Consider the following 23918-nt stretch of genomic DNA (forward strand, 5'->3'; position numbering starts at 1 on the left):
CCAGCCCGTTTCCTGCCCTCTCCCACGCACTAGAGCGCAGTGTCACGCCGGAGCAGCGGCGGTCCCAACGGTGACAGTAAAAGAAAAGGAAAGAGGGCAGAGAAGAGAGCCGTGGCGACTAGCTCCAGCGCAGAGGCATTTCCTGGTCGTCGTTACTCAGCACTTTGTGGGGTTGCGGGGCCGGCGGGGGGCGGGGAGGGGGAGGAGTGTGGCGGACATTGTCGAGGAATCCGGCCCTAGCTAAGCTCGTCCGCCCCTTCTCGCACGTGGGGCGTTCGGTTACGGCCGATCCCCTCCCGGGTGGCCCCGGGGCTCTGGGGGACCCGCCCCCCGCACAGCGCGCCCCGCAGGCGCCCCCGCGCACCCCGCTCCCAGCTGCCGCGCGGGCTCCGAGCCCCGGCCGCTCCCGGTAGCCCCGCCCCGCGCCCGCGGCGGCCCCGCCCCCCGGAGGCCCCGCCCCCCGGAGGCCCCGCCCCCGGCCGGCGTCTCCGCGGTTCCGGGAGGCGGGGCCTGGCCGGGGCTCCGAGCGGGCGCGCCCCCGCCACACGCACGCCGCGCGCGCCCGCCCGCCCCGCCCCCAGTCGCTATAAAGGGAAGGCGGGCTGCGTCCCCGGCAGGCCCCGGCCGGCGCTCGGCACCGCTCCCTACGTCTCGCGCCGCTCGTCAGCCAAGATGGTGAAGCAGATCGAGAGCAAGGTACGCGGCCTCCGTCGCCGGCCAGGGCCGAGGCCGAGGGCGAGGGCGTCCCTGCCCGGGAGGGGACGCGGCGCCTGGGCCCGGGAGTGCGGGACGCCGGGGCCTGGGTGCGCCTGGGGCGGCCGAGCGTGCCCGGCGGGGAGAGGCCGGGCGCTGGATGCCGCGGCCAGGGCGCCGAGGGCCCCCGCTCCTGCTGCACCCCGTGCTCCGGCGGCCCCGATGCCGCCCCCCCACTCCGCTCCTGCACCCGGTGATGCCGCCCCCCCCCACTCCGCTCCTGCACCCGTGCTCGGGAGGCCGGGTTGGCCGCGGGATGGGGACGGGCCGGGATGGGCGCTGGATGCCGGGGCCGCCGTGGCCAGGGCGCCGAGGGCCCGCCCCGCTCCTGCTGCACCCCGTGCTCCCGCGGCCGCGATGCCGGGCCCCCACCCCGCTCCTGCACCCGTGCTCGGGAGGCCCGCTTGGCCGCCGGGGTGGGGCGGGGGGCGGGGCGGGGCGGGCGCTGGAGGGCGCGTTGGAGGCGGCGGGCGGGCGGCGTGTCCCGGCGGCAGCCCCGCGGCCTCCTGCAGTGCGCGGGCCCAGGTGGCGGCGGGGAAGCGCGGCGGCCGCGCCCTGGGACTCCTCCTCGGCGGCGCTGGGCGTGTTTCCGGCGGCGCTGGCGGTGGGATGACTCAGTGCGCGGGGCCGGGGCTGGCTGGGGCTGCGGCTGGGGCTGGGCCGGTCGGGGGCGCCGCGTGCTCGGGGCCCGGGCGGCAGGTGCGCGCCCCCGACGGTGCTGGACCCCCGGGAGACCCTGGGGAGCGGGGGGCGGTTACCTGGCGGCCCCTCCATCCCGGCCCTCGCCCGCCTGGAGCGCTGGACCGGGGTGCTGGGTGGCTTCGGGAATGCGAGTTGCCCTGTGGGGTGCCTCCCCGGTTTGTTGACCCTTGTAATCAGGAAGCCTGTATGATCCGTGTAGAAGGCTGAGCGCGCACGAGATCTTCTGTTTCCTACAAGCAAGTCCAAAGTGCTTGGTTATTTTACGTATCCTGTTTTGTTCCTGAGCCAACCCCCCCCCCCCCCCCAGTTTAGCCTGAAGCCTTTTTTGTGTAGTTGGAAGGTTTGGAATCCATGCAATACCTGAACATGTTGCTGGACATTTGGGCGGTTTTCAGTGCCTCGGTGAATGTTTTTGTTCATGCCCCCTTGCAGAGTTCAGGCTTGTTTCCTCAGGTTAGGGTCCAGTGCAGTGATGGGGTCAAGGGGTGTGAACCTTTTATTTAAGGCTTATAAGTCCCCGAGAAGCATACACAGGAGGGTGCTCTTCCCCTCCACCCCCATCGACACTGACCTTTCCCCCTCTAACTTTGGCCAGATCATTAGTAGGAAAAATTGTATCTCCGTTGATTATTAGTGACTCTGAATTCACCCCGCCCCATTTGTTGATGGATTAATCACCATTTGTTATCTGCTTGCCCTGAGTTTTTTTCCTATTGACCTTTTACTATTATTGTGTGAGCTTTTATGTTAAAATTAGCAACCCTGTCATTTGTTGGAGAGGTCACTAATATAGAATTTTGTTCCCCCTACTTTGATTCAGTACCCACTGAGTGACAAATCAGTCTGGGGGTGTGTGTGTGTGTGGGGTGTTCCCCAGGGTCTGACCTCTTCATCAGTAAACCCAACAGGTGAGAACCCATAAAGGAGGGAGAAGACTTTGAGTGGTTTACAGTCGCTGTCTCAGAATGCTTACCTACAAACAAAATCGGTTGATTCCTGGAACACATCTATCAGTTTTTCCGTATCTTAGTTGTCATACTTTTGGCATCCTCCTCCCCTCATCAAGGAGAAGACGTACAGGGCTGACCAGAAATTGGTTACACACACAAAAAAACCACTACAGCCTGGAGCGCAAAGACCCCGATCATTCCGCTGATCTCCAAAATTAATGTTCCAGAGACATTAATCAAAAGTTAAGCTCGTTTCAGTGTTACTTGCAAATGTTGAATACACTTTAGATTTTCATCCTGCTGGACTAGAGTTGGTGCCGTTGGCCATCCAGGACAGCTCTTTCCGAGGTGCGATAGTTCAGAACCAGTGGTATCTTCTATTTGAGATACAAGTGGGATAACGGACTGTCCATGTGGTTTGGAAGAAATCACACCGTTGTGTGTTATTTTTAAGAGTAGTAGCTGCCCGTTTGTTGAACTCCTACCCTCTATACATGGGCACTCCCATGCTTGTTAATTATCTTTGGAATGGGTCTGTTTAGGACAAGAGACTCTAGACTCTGCTCTCATCTGCCCCAAATATTTTGTTTTTGGAATATTTAGCTCTATAATGAGGACCTTTATTAATGTTCATTGTTAGTCTCTGGGAGTTAGACGTTGTGGTTTGCATCTTGGTGAGATAATCTTGAGTTACTCATTCAAACCAACGTCTCTTTTAGACAAACTTAAGTATCAGGAGAAGAGAATTGGTTGTGACGTCTACACCTACCTGGCTCTGTAACTCTTCAGTTAAGCCAAAAGTTACTGTGTGCCTCTCTTCTTTTCAGAATTTTAGGCAGCTTTGCTTGAATTTGATTCAGAATTGTTTGGGAAACCCTTGAGAGTGTTTGTATACTATTTTGTTTTGAAAGTAATTTCACCAAGTCTTTACGGATGGCCTGCTATGTTCCCAAAACAGTGCATTCGTGTGACAGTAGCATTCCTTGATTTTTTTTTTTTTTAATTTTATTTTGTGTGTGTGTGTGTGTGTCTGAACTGGTTCTTGCAGTAAAGAATGGCTGGTTTGACCTTTAAAAAAAAAAAAAATCACGTAAAAGCTCTAAGTTAAATTCATTTGGAAAAACTGGTGATAGTTTGGGAAAATGATTTCTATAACTCTAACCTGTTCTTTTCCTTTCCTACCCGCTTCTCCACCGCCCCCCCCCCCCGCCCCCATGTTATCTCCCCACACCCCAAAGGTGGGATGGGAGATTATGTGTGAATAACTGAAAAAGTTAGAGGTCATGACCTGGAAATACCACTTGTGAATTGTTTCTCCAAAAAACATGAGGTCGAAATTAGAAATCTAGAAAAGTAACTGTACTGCAGAGGAATTCACTTAAGGTTTTTTTTTTTTGTTTTTTTTTTTTAATGGTGTTTCTTTACTGGATCAGATCTGATAGGATTCTTAGCTTTCAAGGGAGGAGAATGTTAGTTTTTAATTAAACCAATGTGACTAGCATTTTCCCCTTGACGGAAAACCCAGACTTCAGATACAGATATTTATGTTGTGATTGCTGTGTTGCCCCAGTTTTTGGTAAGCACTGACTAAATTGGGGTTCAAACAGAGTCCCTTTTAACTAGAAGGTTAGGTTCCTACGGTTACAGTATCAAAACCATTGGTAAATTATTCAGGGGAATTGGTGGTGAGGGATTTCTTGATGCCATCTCACTGGTGGAATTTTATTTGACATTTCTAATGCAAAATAACCTCTGAGGAAAGGTCCCTGCACAAGGAACTAAAGCTATCCTTTGGTCACTAATTTGAGATAAAGGGCAGACATAAACAGTATGATCTCATCTCTTGAAACTCCATTAAGGAGAGTACGAGGAAATAGGCTTAATGTCAACAGTGACTCCTCTGAGTGGAAGTTTATTTTCCTTGATATTTTTAAAGCCTTTGACATATTCCATCATAGACAATCCAAAAAAAGAGCTTTCAACCCTGGTTTTCATTGCAAAATTCTGTGCCTTGGTGACTTACTCAGTTGAAGTGAGGTCTGTCAGTGGAGGAGCATTTAGCACATGTTTATCATATACCCAGATTTGATGTGGAAACCTAATAGGTCTTTATTTTCATGTGCTCAGTTTGAATATAGGTTGATGAAGACACGACTGTTGACACACACTCTATACATCATACTTGTTTTATCTTATTAACTAACGCTACACACTCTAGGATTTTTTTTAAAGCAGTTTATTTGGCTCATTTTAGTTTATTAAATTTTTATAAAGCAGTACGTTTGAATCATTCTTTGTGTCACATTCTATCAAGTTTGATCAGGACTTTGGGAAATTTAACCTGTGCTTTTCTTTTTCCTCTCAGTATGCTTTTCAGGAAGCCTTGAACAGTGCTGGGGATAAACTTGTAGTAGTTGACTTCTCAGCCACGTGGTGTGGACCTTGCAAAATGATCAAGCCTTTCTTTCATGTGAGTATGAGCCCAGTTGCTTTAGAAGGGATTCTAAGTTCCTCGGGTTGGTAGTGGCAAAGCTAGGAAAGGACAGAGTGTTATTAGTCTAAAGGTAATAGTGTAACAACTTAAAGGGCACGTGGCGGGCTTAGTCCTTAGAACATGGGACTCTTCATTTTGAGGTTATGAATTTGAACCCCATATCGGGCATAGAGATTACTTAAAATCTTTTAAAGTAGTAGTGTAACAACTTAATTTTGACACATGTGTAGCCCATGGAAGACAACTGTCAGAACTTAGTTTGGTTGTCTTAAATGGTTTTTCTTTTTCTTCAGGTTGAAACCCAGATCCTATTTGAAATTCTGGGCCCCACTTTCTTTTATGCTAGGAGGAATTTGACTCACAGAGACTATAGGTTCCTGTGCTTACCTGCTCCCTAGTCTGAATTTTTGAATCTTAATAAGAGTAGAAACTACTAATTTAAGTTTCTGTTTAGGAACCTACCCAGTTCTAAATCTGGATTTTTTTCATGTTAAATTTTCTAGTCCCTCTCTGAGAAGTATTCTAACGTGGTGTTCCTTGAAGTAGACGTGGATGACTGTCAGGTATGTGACTGGAAATTTGGACTACTACTGAGCTTTTCACATTGGACTTTATTCTCTGAAATGCAAGTGTTTGTTTTCTTACTATAGCCCTAGCCAAAAACGGGTAACATACCAATTATGAGCTTAATCCTAGCTATCAGGAGCTGTGTACATCACATCCTAGAAGAAACCTAAAAACAAATGGTTGAGGCTTCTGTACCTTACCTGTCACCTTTCTACAAGCTTATATATTCATTTGATTATGATAACTAAATCCATAGACTTAAAAACTAGGAGACCACTTTGAAGGTTCTCTGTGAACTAGTGACATGAGAAAGTAGTCACTTGCTTGCTTTTAGTCAATTAGAAAATCCAGTGTTTTCAAGAACAAACACCAAGGTGCTTGATGGAGAGGAGAGAAAGGGGAGGAGGGGATTTGAGGAGTGATTGAATTTTACAAATGCTTGTTTAGGCCAGTTTTATAAGTACTGATGCATTTAATCCTTGGTGCTAGCCATCCCTGTTTTTACAGAGGAGAAAAAGAACTGGTCTAGGGAGTTAACTGTTAGTAGTGGCAGTCGAAATTTCAAAGAAGTTCTCTGACCTTCCAGCCCTTGCTCTCAACCAGGGTATCTCAGAGGAGGCTCTGGCATAGGTTGGGTACAGATCCAGCTCCTGGCATAAGATTTGCTTCTCATACGGTCCACTGTACTAGGATAGCTTGTTCCATGTTCAAGAACAACACCCAGGAGTTCTTTACAGATACGTCAACATTTTTCCCTTAGTCCCCGTGGGGCAGGAGGGTCTTAGGGTATGATGTGGCAAAAAGGGTGCTCACCTGGGTTCCGGGCCTGGCTTGGGGACTTGTGCTCTAGCTAACCTTTCTTCTTCCTTGAGCTTTGGTTCTGTAGCACCAGATCTTAATACTTGACCCATCAACTTCCTAGGGTGGCTTATTTATTGAGCAGAGAATGTTTAATAAAGGTATTGAAAGGTTTATAGGAATAGGTACATGGCAGTACTTTCTAAACCTGTGAGGGCCTACCATCACCAAATTGTTTTTTCCTAGCACATTTTCTGATTCGACATTCATGCCTTTATAGGTCGGGGGTGGTCTCTACCTGGAACATTCTTTTCTTTCATACCTCCCAAACTCCTAGCTGTAAGCTTCACATCTTTTCCAGGAACCTTCCTCCACCCAGACTAGGTTAGTTTCCTTTCCTCGATGGCTCCAGGTCTTCTCTGCCCCTCTTTTACTCTTGTATTTATGGTATTAGAATGGGGAGGATCCCATACCTAGACTGCCTGCTTTAGTTTCTAGTTCCATCCCTTATCCTCCTTGCCTCAATTTGAGCCTTTAAAATGGCAGGGTTCATCCATCATAAAAGAGGTGTCAGGATTACGTGAGGATACCCAGCAAGTGCTTAGAGTAGTGCCCGGGCCATGTTCAGTGAACCTTAGCTAGTATTACAGTCTTGTCTGTCCTTTACCGTTAGTTTCTTGGGACCAGAGGCCCTGTCTCATTTACCTGACTGGCCTGTAGTAGGTCTAGAATGAATTTATTCTATAAGGTAAAGTGATTGTTCTGAGGTGTCCCAGAGTTTTAAGAAAATCAGAATAGATAGCAGTGGGTGATGATTGTGAATAAATCTAAACCTTACTCTAAATCTAAACCTAATTCTATATGGTCACTTTAGCCAGGTGAAAGTGGCACCTGGAAGGGACTAGAAAGATTCTGACTGGTCCTGTGACCCAATCAGATAGCAAGTGAATCTCTCTAAGTTTTTATTGGGAAGTAATAACAGGTGCTAGATGGTGTGCTAGGCTCCCTGCATGCATTAGGTCCTTTAATCCTCAGGCGGCTCTGGTAAGTTCTCATTAGTACCACGCCTGGAACCGATCATGGGACTGCAGCGCAACAGGAGGGGTAGGTCAGTGGACGCAGAGTCTGCAAGGGTTGACCCTTGCCCTTGGCCAGACCAAGGACAGGTGCTCTCATTGCCTGAGTTGGAAACCTTGGGGGAAGGAGATGTGCAGATTAAGCCAAGGACTTGCGGGTGGCAGCGCTCCTTCCGGTCGGATTAGCATGCACACCCTCAAGGTTTCTAGACCTTGGAGTGACCCTCTCACAACTGGGAGACCTTTCACTTTGCCCCCGGATTGAGCAACATACACGGTTTTACTTGTGACTGCCTGTAACGATCCTATTACGACACTGTCTAAATGGCCTCACGGACCTGTCATGGAGTTAAAAATTGAACTACTTCCAGAACCCCGTGTCACACAGTGCCTGTCAGCTCCTACTCACCTGGCCATTCTGAATTACCCTCCTGGCTAAGTCTATCAAAAAGCAGTTCATTAAACAGTCAGGTGGTGGTTTTTTTTCCTCAAGGAATTTGCAGCTCTGGGTAAGACCATCCCCTCATTTTGACTCCAAAATAGGATAAAAGTTATGTCAGTCACGTTTCTCAGTATTATATCATTAATGGGTGAAACTTTTAATGACTAGTTTTAAGTTTCTGTGCAGATAATTCCTACTGATGAATTTCAGACTTTATAGTGTCATTGGCATAAGCCACATGTAATTTTAATAGGCCCTAAGCACTTGGGCAAGAAAAAGTTTTAGGTGTAATAGATTCAAACGGACAGTTAGACATGAACATATAATGTGGTACAAAATATTCGTAGTGTATTTATAGAAAAGTAGGAGGGGTGCCTAGGTGGTAGGTGGCTCAGTCGGTTAAGTGTCTGCCTTCAGCTCAGGTCATGCTCTTGGAGTCCTGGGATGGAGTTCCCCCAGCAGGCTCCCCACAGGACAGGGAGCCTCTCCTTCTCCCTGGCCCCTTCCCACCATCCCTGCTGCTTGAGTTCGCTCTCAAAATCTTTTCTAAATATTTTTAAAAAGAAGGAAGCCCTTTTGAAAATGGTAGACTTGATTATAGTTTCAACTCTGTACAAGGTAGGATACTTATTTTGTAAAATTTAGACCTGGTAGTTGTAGAAGCATTTAGAACTGTGTGTGTTTTGATTAGAGTGACAAAACCAGGTGTTTAAAGTTACCTTGGTTGTATGGAGTGGTAAGCTAGAAACCAATGAAATTAAATTTAGTAAGGTAAAAAGTACTCTCATTATACTTAATTTAAAAAAAATCAAATTGAGCTAAACTATAAGGGATGGAGAACAGATTGGAGTGTGAAGGAACAGCTGAGGGAATTTCAGGGGAGTGAGGGAACAGTCCTGTATTTTGATTTTGGTGTTACATGACTATATTTGCCAGAACTTAATAAAATTCATTTTTTCTTAAAGATTTTATTTATTTATTCATGAAAGACACACAGAGAGAGGCAGAGACACAGGCAGAGGGAGAAGCAGGCTCCAGGCAGCTGTGGGACTTGATCCTGAGACTGCGGATCACGCCCTGAGCCAGAGGCAGGTGCTCAACCACTGAGCCACCCAGGCGTCCCTAAAATTCACTTTTTTGAGAGTGTTAATCTGTTTAAAATTCCAGATTGTGTATAAAACCGGTTGGAAGCATCATTAGGGGTGGGCTACTTTTGTTTTGAAGTGAGGAAAGTGAGAAACCTTAAAATTTAGTTACCATTAAGTACAGATACCTTTAGAGTCCCTCTAGGAATATGGAGATTAGTCCATAGAACAAGTAGTAGAAAGCAAAACATTAAGATCAAATGCTAGGTAGGAACCAAAACTTTACTGAAGTCTATAAAAGATCTTAGTAGACAGGTCCACTGTATTCCTGAAAAGTGACTCAGTAATACTAAAGTGTCAGTACTCCCAAGTTGGATGCGATCTTAATCTGACATTTTGGGGCCTTGGCTTGTACGGTTTCAGAATGTCAGGAAGGTCCTAGAAAGTAGAAGAACAAACACGAACTTGGAAAGAAATTGTGGGGGGATGAGAAAGGTAGAACCCCATAATAAAGATACAGTGTGGTCTTTTAACCAGAATAGGCAAGTATACCCATGGAATAGAAAGTAAAAAAAAAAAAAAAAAAAATTCTCTTTAAGCATGATCATTAACCTTTTGGGGTTAAGATGTTGCATCTATACCCTATTCTTTATTCCCAAGTAAAACTTAGAAGACCTTTAAACAAAAATCTTAGAAAATATTGAACTTACTTAGAGAAATGAGGGACACTGTTAAGTGCATTAACCACCCTGGTTCTTGTAGCCTCTTCCTCTTGCCACTGAGGACATGGGCCTGGAAATATCCGTTTGTTTGATGCAAGTCCTGATAAATACTGATCAGTTGATATGTATTACAACTACCTCCCAACTGGAATGTGTATCTAGAGCCTTGAAAAGGAGCATGTTCTGTGTCTCAGTAATTCTGCTTCAAGGGGTATTGACCGATGAAGATATTTGTATAGGAAGATGCAAGTTTTTGCATGAAGCAAAAATCAAAGCCTTTTACATATTGACCAGTGGATTAGTTCCAATGATACTATGTCCATATGGGGATTGCTATTGGACCACTAAAAAGAGTGGTGTACTTTTCCATGGGGAAAGTCCATTGTATGCACATTATACCCAGTATGTAGGTAAAATGTCCCTAATACACATACCATGCACATAGCATGGGTTTTTATAAAGAAAAGCATTTAGGTACAACAGTAAAAGGTCTGTAGTAGCTAGTTGAGAATAGGAATGGTTTCCCTCTTCCAATTTTTCTACATTGAATGTGGATTATACTTACGTGAATAAAAGTGATCTTCCTTAATAAGCTCAACAATTTCACTTTACGGTTTTTGCCTTACAGCATGTCTGAGAACTTACTCATAAGGATGTACATAAATTGCAAATAAAGCCTCACTTTGGAGGATTATAGTATGGAATCCTAGGTCACCTTAAACAAAAACCACTTTTATACCCAATGAAAGAAAAAACTTAACCTGGTAAGCTTTTTAGTTAAAGCATTAAGATCTGACTGCAATTTTAAAAATTATTTTTAAAATCTTGTTCATACATCTCTCAAAGCATTGGCACTACTTCTGAGCATTCGTCTTTTTTCCAGATTTAAGATTTTATTGTAAATTAAGCAATTGTACCAACGTAGGAATGCTGATCTCTGAGTAGGTGAAGGGTAAAGCATCCAGAATCGGAGAATGTCCATGAGACGATCACGTTCATGGACTGAGAGGAGACCTGTATTTTCTGCTGAGAACGCTTTCTCATGGGCAAGTTGTGACTGTCCAGGTCCGGTTTTACCCTCCTTTTTTGTGTGATGCAGCTCAGTTGCGCCCCCTGGGGGTTTCTGATTAGGAGTGGGGAAGAGGAAGGCGGCTCTTTTTAGGCCACTGCCCTTCTACCGTGAATATAAAACAAAATGAACCCCATTCTCCTTTGAGCCTTCTGCCAAGTGCCTACATGCAAGGTGATGTCCATCCAGTGGGTTCCATGTGCAAAAGAGAGGGAAGGGGCTGAGGCAAACAGCTTCTCTCCCCGGTGTTGTGAGGGGTGAGCCTGGTGTTCCCAGATATTCAAGTTCAAGAGGTATCTGCTGTTGGGCAACCAATGCAGAGATTTGCTCTAAGCTCTTGCATGAGCCAAGCACCATGTCTGGACCAGCTTGAGCCCCAGAGACCACCAGTTTTCAGTCTTACCTGAGCCAGTGCCCCTCGCTTTCTAACTCGTCATCTTCCGATTTCCTGAATCTTCACCCACAGTTCGTCCAGAACCTGGACACATACAGTTCTAGTCTCCCTGTCAACTCTTTACCCCATTTTCAATCCTGGATGCTCTTGCTACCGGGAGTTCCTGAGATTGTAGGATCTTCATTGTGGTGGTTTATCACGTGTTCTTGCTAATTCCCTAAGCACTCAGAACCTAGTAGTCATTCTTATTCTAGTCATTACTGTCCTTGTGCTTCTTTGTCAGCCAGCATTTAGAGGAAAAGTCAAGGTCATGTGGAAGAAATTCCCAGCAGTAATGCCCACCCCACCCTCCTTCCTGCTGTGCTACTGACAGCAAGTTTGGAAAGATGTATGGTTTTATAGCTTTATAGTCTCAGAGGAGGAGGAGGACTTAAGCTGGCATGCTGCCATTACTCGTGGCTCAGGCAGCTCCATTTTTTTTTCTGGGCATGTGCCTTCCCGAATACTCCACTAGAAGTCACCACAACACCTTCCTTTCTTCTGGAAGCTGTGTGGTTTGTGATCTGGTTCTCAGAATCCAGCCTCCTTCATTGCTGTCCTTCATTGCTTTTGATCCTTAGCTGCTTTGTGGTTCTACATTTCTTTGCCGAGCCTCTTGAGGAGCACATGGACATTTTCAATTCCTACCGGCTCTCTTCATTTGAGACTCTTGTCCAAACCACACCATTTTCCAAGGCATTTCCCCCCAAACTTATGTGAATAGGATATGGGGGGGGGATATGGGAGTTTTCATTTAGTGTTCCCATAACAGAATTGGAGAATGTTTCCGAGATGCAGCCAGATATAACCTACAAGCAAATGTGAGATTAAAAGAAAGATCCCTGGGTGGCGCAGCGGTTTGGCGCCTGCCTGCCTTTGGCCCAGGGCGCGATCCTGGAGACCCGGGATCGAATCCCACGTCGGGCTCCCAGTGCATGGAGCCTGCTTCTCTCTCTGCCTGTGCCTCTGCCTCTCTCTCTCTCTGTGTGTGACTATCAAAAATAAAATAGCATAGAATAGAATAGAATAGAATAGAGTAGAATAGAATAGAATAGAATAGAATAGAATAGAAAAGAAATGGGGTCCAGCTTTGCCTTGGCTTTTGTTCTTGAATGGCTTGTTGGTCCTCTTGCTAACACTTGGCTTTAAAAAAATAAAGATTTTATTTAGTTAATTCATGAGAGACATGACACAGAAGAGCCTGACTTGGGACTCGATCCTGGGTCTCCAGGATCACACCCTGGGCTGAAGGCAGTGCTGAGCCACCCAGGCTGCCCAGCACTGGGCTTTAATCTTTGTGACCATCACCTGTGGACTCCGCTGCCATGATGAGACCTGGAAAAACAAGGAGCAAAGAAGAGATTCTAAGGAATATTGATGATTAGAATCCTGAATATAGTTACAGGCAGATTTGTTAATTGCTTCAATAGCCAGTATATAGTTGATTAAACAACTCGCTGAGTCAGTGTATCCGATGTGTCCTACTGGTCAGTGGCCCTCTAAGAGGGGAGTGCAAAAAACCATCCTAGTGCTGACTAATGAGGTCTGGTTGGAGGTGACTTCTGTCAAAACTCAACATTCAGTCTTGTTTTTCTCCTCCCCCTCACCTCACAGGATGTTGCTTCAGAGTGTGAAGTCAAATGCATGCCGACCTTCCAGTTTTTTAAGAAGGGACAAAAGGTAGGTACATCTGACCTTATATCCAGCTGGGCAGTAGGAAAACATGGTATGTTTTAAGACACTGAGGGGACTTACCCCTTCGCATGGAGAAGTCTATCCCCATTTTCTACTTTATTAAATAGGTCATTCTTCATTCAGTACATGCTGGGACATCTGCAAATTGATCTTTGTTAGAACTAGTCACTAATCCCGTGATTGGTCCTTCATATTTGTAAAGTACATTTATTTTTAAGACTGAGCTACAATTTCTCCCTCAAACTAAGGGGGCATGGGGAGAGGGGAGAAAACAAAACCCTGTTTTTAACAAAATGTGGATCTCTGGGTAACTACCAGTTCTTTCAAGTAAGATTATACTTGCTCTCCCTCTACCCTCCCCCTATTTTACCCCATTCTGGGATATCTCAGTCACAAAATAAGGAGACAATGCTGTATCTAACCACAATTCAATATTTTCTTAACAGGTGGGTGAATTTTCCGGAGCTAATAAGGAAAAACTTGAAGCCACCATAAATGAATTAATCTAATTACATTTTCTGAAAACATAACCAGCCCATGGCTGTTGAAAACTTGTAATTTTTTTTATTTACAAAAAGGAAAGATCAAGTATGAAGACTATATACCCAACCACCATCTGATTATAAGTGACAATAAAATATTAATTCTACCCTTTTTAAAACTAGTGTCTTGGAATTGCTTTCAGAATAAATGAAAAGCCAATAGAGAACATTTAATGTCCTGATTTCATATGCTGATAACTTTTTAGTAACCTAGAGGTAGCAGTTCTTCATGGTTGGTTCACAAGGAAGCTCTGTAGACATTGCCATGGGAGTTTTGATTGTTTCAAACTATCTTAAACTGGTTTTAGAGGCCAGATAGACATATACTAACCTAAGTGGTAAAGTGTGTGGAAGTTACAGGCTATTTCACTAAAGAACGTTAAGGGTCTCATAGGTCAAGGTTATAGGATAGAGAACCTAGAAATAAGCCCACACATGTACCCAGTCTGTGACAAAAGATGCAAGTGTATGCAATGGAGAAGAGATAGTCTCTGATAAACGATACTGGGAAAATTGGACAGCTGCATGTAAGACCTGAAACTAGGTCACTTCTTATACCATATACAAGAATAAATCGATTAAAGACCTAAATGTGAGAGACCTGAAAGTTTAAAATTCCTAGTACTCTGACATCAGCCCTAGCAACATTTTTCTAGATTTGTCTCCTCAGGCAAGGGACAAGAAAAGCAAAAATAAACTGTTGGGACACTACGCCAAACTAAAAAGCTTTCACACAGAGAAGGAAATGAATAGAAGGCAAACTGCTGAATGGGAGAAGATAATTGCAAATGAAATGCCCAGTAAGAGGTGGATAGTCCAAAATATAAAGAACTTCAACTCAACACCCGACAATCTGATTTAAAAAGGCAGCAGGATCTAGACATTTTTTCCAAAGACAACACAAATTGGCCAGCAGACACTTGAAAATTCTATCACTTATCATCTGGAAATGCAAATCAAAACCACAATGAGCTCCCACCTCACACCTGTCAGAATGGCTATAATCAAAACGTAAAGTGTTAGCAGGGATGTGGAGAAAAAGGAACCCTTGTGCACTGCTGGTGGAAACGTAAATGGTGCAGCCACTGTGGAAAACTGGAGTTTTCTCAAATAATTAGAAATAGCAGGTAACCTGGGAATTCCATCGCTGGGCATATTACACACAAAGCATTGATTTAAAAAGATCTATGCACCCATGTATTTATCACAGCATTATTTACAATAGCCAAGTGTTCAGTGATAGATAACTGGATAGAGATATGTGTATACACATAGGGAATATTAGTCATAAGAAAAAATGAGATCTTGCCATTTGCAACAACATGAATGAGCCTAAAGAATATTTTGCAAAATGGAATAAGACAGTAGTACCATAGGATTTCCCTTATATGTGGAATCTAAAACCAAAAACAATCAGTCAAACCTGTAAGTACAGAGAACTGTTGGTTGCCAGGGCTGGTTTGGGGGTGGGGGATAATAAATGAGCAAAATGGGTGAAGGGGAGGGAGATACAAATGTCTATAGAATGAATAAGTCACAAAGATAAAAGGTACAGCATAGGGAACATGATCAGTGGTATTCAAGGGTTATATGACAATAAATGGTAACTACACTTGTGAGCACAGAATATATAGATTTGTCAAATCACTATGTTGTACATTTGAAATTGTAACATTGTGTATCAACTGTGTTTTTAAAAAATTTTTAATGGGAAATAAATCCAGAATGTAACAAAAAAGGTGTTTTTCGTGTTTTAGAGCAAAGGATTAGAGGTGTAAGAAACCGTTTTTAAATTTGTGTAATGAGTCCTTGAATTACTCATATGCCCTGCACCATCCTTATGTTACTTTCAACAACAATCCTAGGTGGGTACTATAATCCCTTTGTTCCCCAAAGAAACAGGTCAAGAGAAGTTAATTTCTCCAGTGTCGCACTAGTCAGTAGAAGATTGGAGACTTGAACCAAGGGAGTCTGGAACCCATATACATACTCTCAACTGCTATACTACCTACCAGTTAGAAAGCTGACCTAGGAAAACAATGAGCCCTTACCTAGATTTCTTTCCTCATCTAGGAAAGAAATGGATGCTAAACTTAGATGATCTCTCAAAATCAGTATTCTGTGCTAGATAGGACTATAGCTGTGAATAAGACACCCTTTCCATAGAGCTTATTTTCTAAGGAAAATAAGGAAGGCAAACTAGTGAATGGGAGCCTAGTGTATCCTAGGAAGCCGAAACAAATGGGCACAGTAATTGAGAATAGGGAGACTTGCTTTGGGTTGAGAGGTTGAGGAGTGAAAAGGACTCCAACATGCAGAGAGGCGGGGAACCCAGTACAGCAGAGAGAAAGGCACACACAAAGGCTCTGAGTCAAGAAAAACCTTGGTGTATCAGGACCATCAAAAGCATGAAACAGCTGAATACAGTGGCAGGGCCCCATAACCTAAGGCCTCCCTTATAGGTGCAAAGGGAAGCCACTGTAGGGTAAGCCAGAGATAATGTGTTCTGGTAAGAATCCATTTTGGCAGCTGTATAGAAAAGTGGGTTGGAGAAGGAGACTTAACTGGAAACCCAGTTAGTGTTTCCATTTATGCAGCCCAGAAGTAGTGATAGTGGGGATTGGAGGATGGTGGGCAGGTGTTAAGGATGGGACAAGATGTGTGGGCTCAATAACACGAGAGAGAATCCAAGGACTTGTGTGCATAGGATTTTAGGGTAAATCCCCAAATTTTTGGCTTGATTAACTGAGTGTCTGGAGTACCATGCAATGAATGAGAAAAGTTGGCAGAAGTAGATCAGGTTCTCTCTAGACATGTTAAGAGAGATGCTTCACCAGCGTGCAGCCAAATGAAGAGGTGTTACAGGCTGCTGAATACTAGTCTAGAACTCCATGGACAGGTCCGGACTGGAATAGGAATTTGGAAGACATGGCCACGCCTCAATGACCTGTGTGTCTAGATGGCTCCTAAAACCAGGAATCTAGATCACCCAGGAAGATAATCTGGGGTGAAAGGGGCTCAAGCCAGCCTGGAAAACTTCCAACATTTTAGAGACCATCGTTTTTCTCCTCACCTGGCCATAGGTTTTGTCCTAAAAGCAAAGAGGAGAACATTTCAAAATGAAAGGTATATCAATTATCAAATGCTAAAAAATGCTGACACGCTAAGAAATAGAGGACAACATAATAGAGGTGGTGATGGTGACAAAATTAATAAATCCTATGGGAAAATAGGGTAGAAGCTAGATTGGGGAGAAATGAAGAGATTAAGAGATGACTCAGAAATCGCACTGCTCAAAAAAAAAAAAAAAAAAAGAGAGAAATCACACTGCTCAATGTAAAGAAGAATGTCCAGGGATGATTGTTATAGGATTGTTTATAGCAGCTTGAAACTGGATCTCTATCAGTAGTGGAATTGTTAAATTCATTATGATGAAGCCTTTCAAAGTAATATAAAATAAGGAGCTATTGATTCTGAAATAGGAAAATATCAAAGTCACTGAGTAAAAAAAAATATATGTATATATTCTATATATAGTAGGATTCTGTACAGATGAATCCTACTATTTTCTATATACATATACATATTCTATATGTATATATATGTTCTACTTGCTTTTCTTTTAGTAGAAAATAGGATTCATCTGTACAGAACATAAGACATGCTACCTATCTTTATAGGTAAATCTGTATGTAAGTTAACAGGACTAGATCTCTGAGGAAATATTTCTAATTATAGCAGGGACTTCTGGAGAAGGAGGGTAGGTAGAGTAGTTTTATCTGTAAATGTTTTAATGTATCATAACAAAAATGGGTTATAGGCTTCTGACTTTTGGTTTTGGCTCATACCATGATCTCAGGGTCATGAGATCGAGCCCCGTGTCTGGCCCTGTGCTCAGTGTGAAGTCTTCTTAGGACTCCCTCTCCCTCTGCTCCTTCTACCCTGTGCTCGCTCTTTCTCTCTAAATCTTCCAAAGAAAAATAATAAATAATAATAATAAGTGAATAGAATGTAAAGAAAGGGAAACAATTTGTAAGACTCGTGAGAAGTTTTGTCCTAAAGTAGAGCTGAGATGTGGGGTTAATAAATCCTTTGTGTTTAAGATAACAGGTTTGCTAGCATGCAAATGGAAATGCTGTAGAGGTAGAGATTGATTTCGTAGGAAAAAAGGATATCTGAAAAAAGGAATTCCTTGTGTAGTCAACAGAGAATGGGATTTGGAGGACAGTAGAAGAGACCAGTCTTGAATAAGAGGAAAGTCATTTCTTTCCACCATAACCAGTGAAATAAAGATGGGTGTATGAGCACCTAAATATGTAAAACAAGTTTTAACAGACCTAAAGAGAAGAGAGAGCAATATAATAGGGAGGACTTGTATCAGTGGATAAACCATCCATACTGAAATAAAATTAAAAGAAAACATTGGCCTCAAACAACACATTAGACCATATAGATAGGTTATATAGCACATTTCATCCAAAAGCAACAGAACACATTTTTCTCAAGTGCACATGGAACATCCTCCAGGATAGATCATATTAGGTCACAAAACAAGTCTTTAAGAAGACTGAAATCATATCAAGCATTCTCTTCCAACTACAGGGATATGAAGATAGAAATAATTTATGAGAAAACTCTGTATGTGGAGATTAAACAATGGGTCGATGGGCCAATGAAGTCAGAAGAGAAATACATTGAGACAAATGAAAATGGACTATAAACCAAAACTCATTAGAACACAGCAAAAGCAATTCTAAGAGGAAAGTTCATACTGCTAAATGTTTACTTCAAGAAACAGAAATCACCATTTAACTTTATACCTCAAGGAACTAGAAAAAAAATGAACGAAGCCCAATATTTAGGCATAAACTTGAGGTAGGCGAAAACTAAAACCATGTACTCTGAAAGCTAAATCATGAAATTGAAGATTATATAAAAAAAGGAGGGATCCCTGGGTGGCATAGTGGTTTGGCGCCTGCCTTTGGCCCAGGGCGCGATCCTGGAGACCCCGGATCGAGTCCCACGTCGGGCTCCCGGTGCATGGAGCCTGCTTCTCCCTCTGCCTGTGTCTCTGCCTCTCTCTCTCTCTCTGTGTGACTATCATAAATTAAAAAAAAAAAAAGGAAAGATATTCCATGCATAGATTGGAAGCATTGATGTGGTTAAAATGTCCATACTACCCAAAAGCAATCTAGATCCAATGCAATACCTGTCAAAATACCAGCTTTATTTATTTATTTTACAGAATCAGAACAAGTTATACTAAAATTTGGATGGAACCATAAAAGACCTTGATTAGTCAAAACATTCTTAAGAAGATGGTAGTAGCATAATTACAGATCTCAACATATACTAAAAAGCTATAATAAAAACAGTATGGAACTGGCACAAAAATAGACTCATAGATCAAATGGAACAGAGAGCCCAGAAATAAACCACCCTTATATGGTCAATCTACGACAAAGAGGCCAAGACTATACAATAAGGAAGAGACAGTCTTTTCAATAAATGGCACTGGGAAAACTGGACAGCGACATGCAAAAGAATAAAACTGACCCACTTTTTACACCATACACAAAAAATAAACTCAAGAATGGGTTAAAGGCCTAAACATGGGACCGGAAAGCATAAAATGAGAACACGGACAGTAATTTGACAGTGGCCATAGCAGCATTTTTAGCTAGGCAGCCTCCATCAAAGGAAACAAAACTGAAAATGAATGATTAGGATTATACCAAACTATTGGGATTACACAGCAAAGAAAACCAAGAAAATGGAAAGGCAACCTACTGAATATAAAATAGTTTCAAATGATCAACAAGAGGTTATTATCTAGAATATAAAGAAATAACATCAAAAAAGTCTAATTTAAAAAGATGAATAGAGTGGGGGCACCTGGGTGGCTCAGTAGGTTAAGCATCTGACTCTGGATTTTGGCTCAGGTCATGATCTCGGTTCTGAGATCAAGCCCCATGTTGGGCTCTGTGCTCAGCTAGGAGCCTGCTTGAGATTCTCTCCCTCTCTTCCCCCACCCCATTCTCTTTCTCTAAAAGTCTTAAAAAAAAAAATGGGTAGAGAATCTAAATAGACAATTTTCCAAAGACAACATACAGATAGTCAAGAGACATATGAAAAGATGCTCAACATCACTCATCAGGGAAATGCAAACCAAAACCACAATGAAAAGAAAAAAAAAGAAAACAAAATCAAAACCACAATGAGAGGTCGTGTCATACCTGTCACAATGGCTAGAATAAAAAGATAAGAAATAGCAAATGTTGGTAGGAGATGAAGAAAAAGGAACCCTTGTGCACTGTTGATGGGAATGTAAATTGGCATAGTCACTGTGGAAAACCATATGGAAATTCCTCAACAACAACAAAAGAACTAACATACAATTCAGTGATTCCACTACTGGATATTTACCTGAAAACAAACAAAAAAAACCCAATTTGAGACGACAGATGCACTTCTAGGTTTATTGAAGATTTACAAAAGCCAAGATATGGAAACAACCCAAGTGTCCAACAATAGATGAATGGATAAAGATGTGGTATATATACACAATAGACTGCTAAGCCATTAAAAAAAATAAAAAGGAAAGAGAGAGAGGGAGAGAGAGAGAGAGATGAAATGAGATCTTTCGATTTGCAACATGGATGGACCTAGAGGGTATTATGCTAAGTGAAATAGGTCAGAGAAAGACAAATACTATAAGATTTCAAAAAAAAAAAAAAAAGATTTCGCTTATACATGGAATCTAAAAAAACAAAACACCAAAAAAACAGAAACAGATCCATAAACACAGAGAACTGGTGGTTGCCGGAGGTGAGGGAGTTGGAAGGATGCACAATATGGGCAAAGGGAGTGGGAGATACAGGCTTCCAGTTACAAAATGAATAAATCCTGGGAATAAGAGGTATAGTATAAGGAATATAGTCAATGGTATTGTAACAGAATTGTATGGGGACACATGGTAGCTACACTTGTGGTAAGCTCAGCATAATATATACAGTTGAACCATAAAGTTGTACACTTGAAGTTAACGTAAACGTGTGTCATCTACACTTCAACAAACAAATGCTTTGATGAAGTGGGGAGAAAAGGGGGAAAAAATGAAGCCTACAAGTTGGAAGGAATAACAAATATTAGAGCATAAATAATTAAATAGAGACTACAAAGACAACAGAGCAGGGGCATCTGTGGGGTTCAGTCAGTTGAACGTCTGCCTTCAGCTCAGGTTGTGATCCCAGCATCCTGGGATCGAGTCCCACATCAGGCTCCCTCCTCTGCTGGGAGCCTGCCTCTCCCTCTGCCTCCCACTCTCTCATGAATAAATAAAATCTTAAAAAAAAAAAAAAAGAGCAGAGCAGATCACTGAAACCAAGAATTAGTTCTTTGAAAGACAAAAGAGACAAACCTTTAGATAAACTCAAGGGATAAATAAATAAATAAATAAATGAGGAAACTCAAAGAAATGAAAGATGTTACAACTGATACCACAGAAATACAAAAGATCTTAAAAGGCTACGGTTAATAATTATTATGGGTCAACAAGTTGGATAATGTAGAAGACCTGGTTAAGTTTCAAAAAACATAGAATCTTCCAAGATTCAAATCAGAAAGAAATAGAAAATCTGAACAGACTGACTGCTCGTAAGGAGTAAAACATCTCCCAACAACAAAACAACAACACTTCATGACCAGATGGCTTCACTAGTGAATACTATCAAACATTTGAAGAACACTAATCCTTCTAAAACTTTCTAAAAAAAAAAAAATAAAACAATTTTTTTTAAAAAAAAGAAGAAGATGATGATGAAGGAACACTTCCAAACTCTTGAGGCCATAATTACCTTGATGCCAAAACCAAGACAGGACATTGCAGAAAGGAGAAAACTATAGGCCAATATTAGCAAGCTGAATTCAACAATACAATAGAAGGATCATATACCATGACTAAGTGGGATTTATTCCAGGGATGCAAGGATGGTTCAGAATCCAGAAAAGTCAACAAACATGGTATACGACATTAACAAAATGAAGAAGTTATATCATTGTATCAATTGATGCCAGAAAGCATGATAAAATTTAACATCCATATGATAAACTCTGAGTAGGTATAAAGAGAACATATCGCAACATAATAAAGGCTGTATATGAGGAGTCTGTGGCTAGCATGCAATGCTATTATGTATGAAAGCTTTTAGTCTAAGATCAGGAACTGGACAAGGATTACCTCCTCTCACAATTTTTATTCAACAGAGTACTGAATGCCCTAGTCAAAGCAATTAGGCAAGAAAACTTAATAAGCATCCAAATTTGGGCAGCCTGGGTGGCTTAGTGGTTTAGCACCACCTTCAGCCCAGGGCCTGGTCCTAGAGACCCAGGATCAAGTCCCACATCGGTCTCCCTGCATGGAGTCTGCTTTTCCCTCTGCCTGTGCCTCTGCCTGTATGTGTCTCTCATGAATAAATAAATTAAAAATCTTAAAAAAGAAAAAAGCATCCAAATTGGAAAGTAAGTAAAATTGTCACTATTTGCAGATGACATATTATATATAGAAAACCTTAAGGACTTTACCAAAAAATAACTATTAGTATAAATGAATTTAGTAAAGTTACAGGATACAAACACTAATATAGAAATCTTTGTTTCTATACACTAACAAACTAGCAAAATATAGAAAGTGAAATTAAAAGAAAAACCACATGCAAAAAAAGTCCCATTTACAATTCTATAAAGAGAACAAAATACCTAGGAATAATTTAACAAAGGAAGTGAAAGACACATATGCTGAAACTGTAAGACTCATGAAAAAATTGAAGAGGACACAAATAAGTGGAAAGATACTCTGCTCATGGATTGAAAGAATATCTTCAAATGTCTGAAATAACCCAAAGCAATCTACAGACTCAATGCAATCCTCATCAAAATTCCAAAGTCCTTTACAGAAATAGAACAATCCTAAAATTTTTATTGACCCACAAAATAGCTAAAACAATCATGAGAAAGAAAACCAAATCTGGAGGCATCACCCTTCCTGATTTCAAACATTACGATGCTCTAGTAAATGAAACAGTATGGCATTGGCATAAAAAATAGGTATATAGATCAATGGAATGGATAGAGAGCCCAGAAGTAAATCCATGAATAAAGATGCATGCAAATGTAAGTAGAATTTTGTGTTCAGGGTAAGATGGAATGGTCATCTGATGATTTCTGTTTTTCTTCTTCTTCTTCTTCTTCTTCTTCTTCTTCTTCTTCTTCTTCTTCTTCTTCTTTCTTCTTCTTCTTCTTCTTCTTCTTCTTTTTCTTCTTTCTTCTTCTTCTTCTTCTTCTTCTTTTTCTTTTTCTTCTTCTTCTTCTTCTTCTTCTTCTTTTTCTTTTTCTTCTTCTTCTTCTTCTTCTTCTTCTTCTTCTTCTTCTTCTTCTTCTTCTTCTTCTTCTTCTTCTTCTTCTTTTTGGTTTCTATTTTCTAAGATGAAAGTAGGAGGAAAACAAGCAGGCAACGTTAAAGGAGAAAGTATGAAACCATCTTCAAAATGGAGAAGTACACCATAGTTTCCAGGCAGGGTTGAGTGCTGATGGAAGTTTGTCAGGATTTCAAAAACCTGTTCTGTGCTTCTCTAGCCATTCAGCTGCTTTAGGGCAGGCAATCAAAGGTGGAGAGTCAGAAAGCAAGCAGGACAGAGTTTTAGGAGGGAAGTCCAATAGAGGGACTAAGCAAATGAGTAGACCATATTTTCAGGGAACTGGCTACACTGCTGCAGTCTTTTTATAAAAGAAAATATTCACAGCTGGATAAAAGGGAAAGGCAAAACCAGGAGGAGCCTGGTGGAGTTGGAAAAAGTGATAGAGTCTAGGGATCAGAGATCCTGACAAGGTTAAAAAAAAAAAAAAAGGGTGGCAGTGGGAGTGAGTGATTGAGCAAGTAGACAGATGAGAGATGGTGGTCAGGGCTGGATTTTAGAGGGTAATGCAGATGCCAGGGAAGATGAGGACTAAGTGGGTGGACAGGTGGAAGAGGAAAATTGTTGAAACTCAGCAGGTCAAGGATTGGAGACCAGGGAATTATATGGGTTGCTGAGAAAGAAAATGAGAATAGGGAGAAGAAGAGTATGAGGTGAACCATCTTCACTGAATAAGGGGGTTGGCAGACAGCAGAGGGCAGCCATAGAGAGGGTAAGAAGTTGGTATAATGACGTGAATGAGTATCAAAGGAGTGGAAAATTTTTCAGAAAGTGGTTTATAAGGGGCACTGGAGGCAAGCACAAGATCCAATCACCTCCTGACTCTAAATATGTGGAATGTGAAAGCTTAGGGAGGAAGAACACTTACAAAATTTCAGTTAGGGAAGGAGTAATATTCCAAGAACACATTAAGGATAAAGAGAGGGCTCCTGATCTAGATTCCAACAGATCCTTTGAAAAGGATTGGGAGGGAGGGAGAAAAAGGTAGGGCAGGATGTGGTCAGATTAAGGGCATTGCTTCTAATCCTGGCAGTACATTGGAAGGTCTTAGAAGGTTTTAGAGCTTTAAGCAACTAGTTATGTACAAGAGAAATCCTATAAGGATATCAACTGATTT

General features: G+C 42.3%; 1 protein-coding gene and 1 pseudogene across 1 annotated transcript; one reads left to right on the forward strand and one right to left on the reverse strand.

Moving 5' to 3' along the window:
* The window catches only part of LOC121495523, an 18510-nt pseudogene extending 16870 nt beyond the window's left edge, over positions 1-1640 (reverse strand).
* TXN (thioredoxin) lies at positions 539-13447 on the forward strand. Its single transcript, XM_041763082.1, has 5 exons — positions 539-696; positions 4771-4875; positions 5403-5462; positions 12706-12771; positions 13233-13447. The coding sequence occupies exons 1-5, from the start codon at positions 673-675 to the stop codon at positions 13293-13295; spliced, it is 318 nt and encodes a 105-aa protein (XP_041619016.1). The 5' UTR covers positions 539-672; the 3' UTR covers positions 13296-13447.
* Positions 13448-23918: the final 10471 nt, after the last annotated feature.

The sequence above is a fragment of the Vulpes lagopus genome, chromosome 7, assembly GCF_018345385.1.
Source record: "Vulpes lagopus strain Blue_001 chromosome 7, ASM1834538v1, whole genome shotgun sequence".
NCBI classification, from domain to species: Eukaryota; Metazoa; Chordata; class Mammalia; order Carnivora; family Canidae; genus Vulpes; species Vulpes lagopus.